The sequence below is a fragment of the Berghia stephanieae genome, chromosome 13 (assembly GCF_034508935.2).
Source record: "Berghia stephanieae isolate SIO BIC M18660-M18661 chromosome 13, UCSD_Bste_1.3, whole genome shotgun sequence".
Lineage (NCBI taxonomy): Eukaryota > Metazoa > Mollusca > Gastropoda > Nudibranchia > Aeolidiidae > Berghia > Berghia stephanieae.
The window spans coordinates 34,479,902-34,484,901 of NC_088372.1; the positions used below are offsets into that span (position 1 = coordinate 34,479,902).

General features: G+C 36.3%; 1 protein-coding gene across 2 annotated transcripts in view; it reads right to left on the bottom strand.

Moving 5' to 3' along the window:
* Positions 1-3,408, bottom strand: part of LOC144959164 (cyclin-dependent kinase 14-like) — a 143,343-nt gene extending 139,935 nt beyond the window's left edge. Inside the window, exon 1 of one of the 2 annotated variants that reach the window (XM_078891686.1) lies at positions 3,169-3,408. In XM_078891686.1, the coding sequence (XP_078747812.1) occupies positions 3,169-3,217 (49 nt within the window). In that variant the 5' untranslated portion in view covers positions 3,218-3,408. Of the gene's footprint in view, positions 1-2,220; positions 2,412-3,168 lie in introns of those variants that run through there. The other variant, XM_078891687.1, reaches the window with a different exon arrangement.
* Between the last annotated feature and the right edge of the window lie 1,592 nt (positions 3,409-5,000).

Here is a 5,000-nt window from a genome sequence, read left to right on the forward strand (position 1 = left end):
AAAGTCAACACTCTTAAAGTAATAGATAAACCACGACAAAAAAGTTTGATGTAACAGGAAATACCAGTGTTGTCCAAAATGAGCAAATTAAATTGGGGGGGGGGGGGTAATAATCTTGCCAAGAAATTAAAGAACCTGAAGCGGTGCTCAAACCCAATACCTTCTGAATCATATAAACAAACAATACAATGCCTTAGCCGCTCAGCCACCTCATCCCCAGGTCTGATATATATAAGTATAAGGCTACAATGAAACATTACAATCCTGCCCACCTCCCTCTGGTAAAAAAGGTAATGATACTAATAATGTCAAAGTGACACTAGGCTGCTAGAAGTTGTGGCCTGAAAAAAGTAATAAACAATAATGAATAGAACAGCTTCAAAAAAGAACAAAATACCAAACATGGAACGTTTCGGGCTCAAAACTCTTCTTTAGCCAACAACAAAAACAAAACAATGAAGACATAAATACATTACAAAATTCCAGATTGACGACAGAGATATCTCGTTCCGTGTTTGGTATTTTGTTCTTTAATATTCATTTCTGTTTATTACTTAATAATGTGAAATGAGTTTTCACCTTTTCGACATCATAATACTTTTTTGTTACGTTTTAAGAAGAGTGATCGGACAATATCAGAGATAACAAGGCCAACAACAGAAGACATCAAAATGGAATTAATTGGTGAAAAAAAAAAGTGATGAAAGAACTTTTTCATCCCAGCAAGTAAGTCATAAAATGTCCAGGTCAGACGCAGAAAGTGGTGATGGGTTGGTCATACCCTGTTATTGTAATATAACCAAGCAGGCTCTTGAATGGAACCCACAGGGCAAGAGGATACGGGGTCGTCCAAAACAGACTAGGAGGAGAAGCCTTCACCAAGCTTTTTTTTTGTGTGTCTCCAATCTTCCTGGCATGAGGCAAAGGACAGAAGAAGATGGAAGAGTACTGTTGAGGCCCTATACTTTGCCAGGACCCAAGAGGCATAAGTCAAGCCAAGTCATAAACTAATAATATCATACTAATATACTACTTGTTTACTTACTCTTTATTTGTCAAGGGAGTGACCTTGATATTCAATGATAATTTATTAACTCTTTCACGGCGATGCTCATTCTATATAATATACAACACCATAATTTCACCTAATACATTTATCTCGTAGCTACAGACCTCACGAATCATATATTCACCATGACAAAAATTTATGGATGGATTGCAATTGAGAGTAAAATGCTTACCAGTTCTGTTAATCAACCAATACAATCGTAACAAAAAAACACACAAAAAAAAGCTATGCATGCATTACCAATTACCATCAACGATTAAAAACAGTCAGAGGTCTAAAAAACAAACAAATAACTGTGTAAAGCAAAAACAAAATAAATAAATAAAAATAATGTTCCTTTTATTCATCCCCAAAGGAAAATTTGTACTTTGGGTCTACTCCAAGAAAAAACTGGAGAATAACCCCAGCATCATATATTTTCTAAATCTCTGCAACAATGAGCAATGACTTATACTAATACAATAATCAAACTGAATGAACGGTTCATTCGTCTTAAGTGTTTCATTCATCCTGTTTTGTTGACAAAGCGAAAACCAAAACATCTACATCATGTTTTCGTTAATCAAATGAAAGCTTCTTTCCATTTGACTAGTGGTGTTATTCATTACTTCGAGCTTCAAGCAATCTTCATATTTATTATCATCTACCGTAATAACACCCCTTCACATTTATTTTCATCTACTGTAATGACATGAACTCGAGGAAGAACAGAGTGGCCAAATCGTTACGTCTTTACAGTTTCTCTCAGTGATGTCAGACTAAAATACAATCCCATCTGCAAAGGCTTAATCATAACCGATGACAATTTCAAGTACTTATTTAAGTACCTACATTCATGTGTGTATTATAAGTATCAGTTCCTATTGGATGTTATTCTGTAGCTGTGATGAAAGAGAGGGAGTATTCTGAATTTTTTTTCCCTGCCCTTTTAAAAAATAATTTATGAATGGAGTATATAAAAGAGGAAATTTGTTAATAATCTGCCCACACTTAATGACACTTTGATCACCCCCCCCCCTCCCCCCACCCCTCCCCCCACCCCCAAACCACCAAAAACAATCCTTACTTTTATAAGAACTAATCATTAATCAGTCCTAATGAAAATAAATAAATAAATAAATAAAAAGAAAAGAAAAAATAACTGTCCCCACCTTCATCATTTTGATAAGTTCCTTGTTCTAAGAGGTCACAGACTATCATCCTTTCAGTATTATATAAGTAGTATAAGTATAAATCAACGAAACACAAGTCAACGCCAAATCAGAGGGTGTGTATGAAACAATGATTCAACACTGTAGTAACAGTAACAGCATCATGTATGAATGTGTGCATGTTTGTGTGTGTCATCTCAACTATAACGACAGTGACACATTACATCACAATGACTCATCTACAGCAATTGGGTGGCCGCCCGTGGCCAGCATCACACTGTGAGTGAGCCCTCACTTTCCCTCCCACCACTCACCCCACTGCATCGGAGTTCGAGACTGTTGTTCAATCTACTATTAAAACAAACTAAAAATATCCTATTTAAATAGGCTGTCAATTCTTCTTTGATTTTTTAATAGGAGCGATTAGGTTTTTCCTCACAAACATACAGTCAGATGCGACAGACGAATGAGGACAAAATTTGGACAGAAGACAGAACGCCAGTGATTGGAACTTTTACCACATGATTCAAATTCAATTAGTGTTAGAGTTAGAGAGGGAACATCCAGTACCTATTAATCTTCTCGAATTAATAAATGTAAGCGATGGATCAACGTCTATCAGTGAAAATCCCTCCACTTTGACCGGCTGTGTCAACAACGATGATAATGATAACTGACAACAACAAAAAATCAGATGAAATGAAACTGTCCGATTGATGAATTATGATATATGAATAAAAACTAAAAAAAAAAAAAAAACAACTAAAAACACACTACGCCAGGCAGCTACACATAATAGAAACGAATCGATTGTGACCAAGGTCATTAAAAAATACCATATTTCGACAAAGTCAACGTCTGTCTGCCTATGTCTCTATGGATGTGTTACTGACGACAAAAAAAAAAAAAATAATAATGCCTTTTGTTTGTATTTTTTCGCCTGCTTACCTTCTCGTAGCTCAACCTTTGTTGTCTGTTTGCTACAATCAGCAGCCATATTATTTCAGAAAGATCAGGCAACGTATATCCATGAGTCAGTGAAATAGATACTTGAATTTGCAAACATAAAACACAACCACTAAAGCCAAACAATAGTACAGTTCAGGGTGATATTGGGTCTATCTTTGTTCTCAATTCCGATCGATCGACAGGAGTCGCCATATTTGATTGAATTAGTTTTCTCAGGATAACACAACTCTGTTGCCAGGAGTGATAGTGTGTATTTTCAGTTGCTTCCCTTGTACTGAAAGCTTGTCGAAAAGTTGAAGAGTTCTCTCTCTTCCTCCTCCTCCTCCTCCTCCTCCTCCTCCTCCTCCTCCTCCTCCTCCTCCTCCTCCTCCTCTCCTTCCTCCTTCTCCTCCTCCTCCACTTAAATTGGTCATTCTCCTCTTTCCTCTCTCTCTTCCTACTCCTCATCCCACCTCTCAGTCCTCTACTACTACTACTACTACTACTACTACTACTACTACTACTACTACTACTACTACTGCTACTACTGCTACTACTACTACACTACTACTCTACCACTACTACTACTACTACCTACTACTACTACTACTAAATACTACTACTACTACTACTACTACTCACTACTACTACATACATACTACTACTACTACTACTACTACTACTACTACTACTACTACTACTACACTACTACTACTACTACTACTACTACTACTATACTACTACTACTACTACTACTACTACTATACTACTACAACTACTACTACAACTACTACTACTACTACTACTACTACTACTACTATACTACACTACTACACTACCACTACCTACTACTACATACTACTACTACTACTACTACTACTATACTACTACTACTACTACTACTACTACTACTACTACACTACCACTACTACCTACTACTACTATACTACTACTACTACTACTACTACTACTACTACTACTATACTACTTACTACTACTACTACACTACCACTACTACATACCACACTACTACAATACTACTACTATACTATACTACTACTATACTTACTACTACTACTATACTACACTACTACTACCATACTACTACTACTACTACTACTACTACTACTACTACTACTACTATACTATGCTACTCTAGTACTACTACTACTATACTACTTACTACTACTACAATTGTATATAGTATCCTTTGAATAGTATACTCTACATGTTGTATCCGATTAGGTACTCACACTAAAACCTTATCCACCCACGAATAATCATATTATTTTACTATAATTTACTACGATCAACGCGTATTTATTTGCAGGTCTGATAACCCAATGTTTATGGGCTCATTGTTGTAATGGAAATACTCCCAAACTGTCATGCACAGTGTTGCAGGTCTGATGACCGAACGGAATAATGGGCTGGATTTAACATGGTTGTATAGATAGTATGCGCTTGGCTAAGAAAGAAGCTCATAACATTGCCATCCGGAAGTATAACGGACCAACACACAAAACTGTGTGTATCCGTGAACGTTTATAGTCAGGTTAATACAGTTCAGTGAGCATTACTCATAAACGCGGATGGCAAAAAACAATAACAAAGACCTGAGTGACGTCATCTTCGAACTATCTATTGTAATGTACAATAATTTGCGTTGGTTTGAGAGTATTTCCATTACATCAATCGGCCCATAACAGTTTGTGTTATTAGACCTGCAAATAAGTGTACGTCGTCCTAAAACAATTCAAAATATTGTCTATTGCACCAATGTTAAATCAATCCCATAATAGGGAAGAAAAGTCGTGACGTCACACCTTATA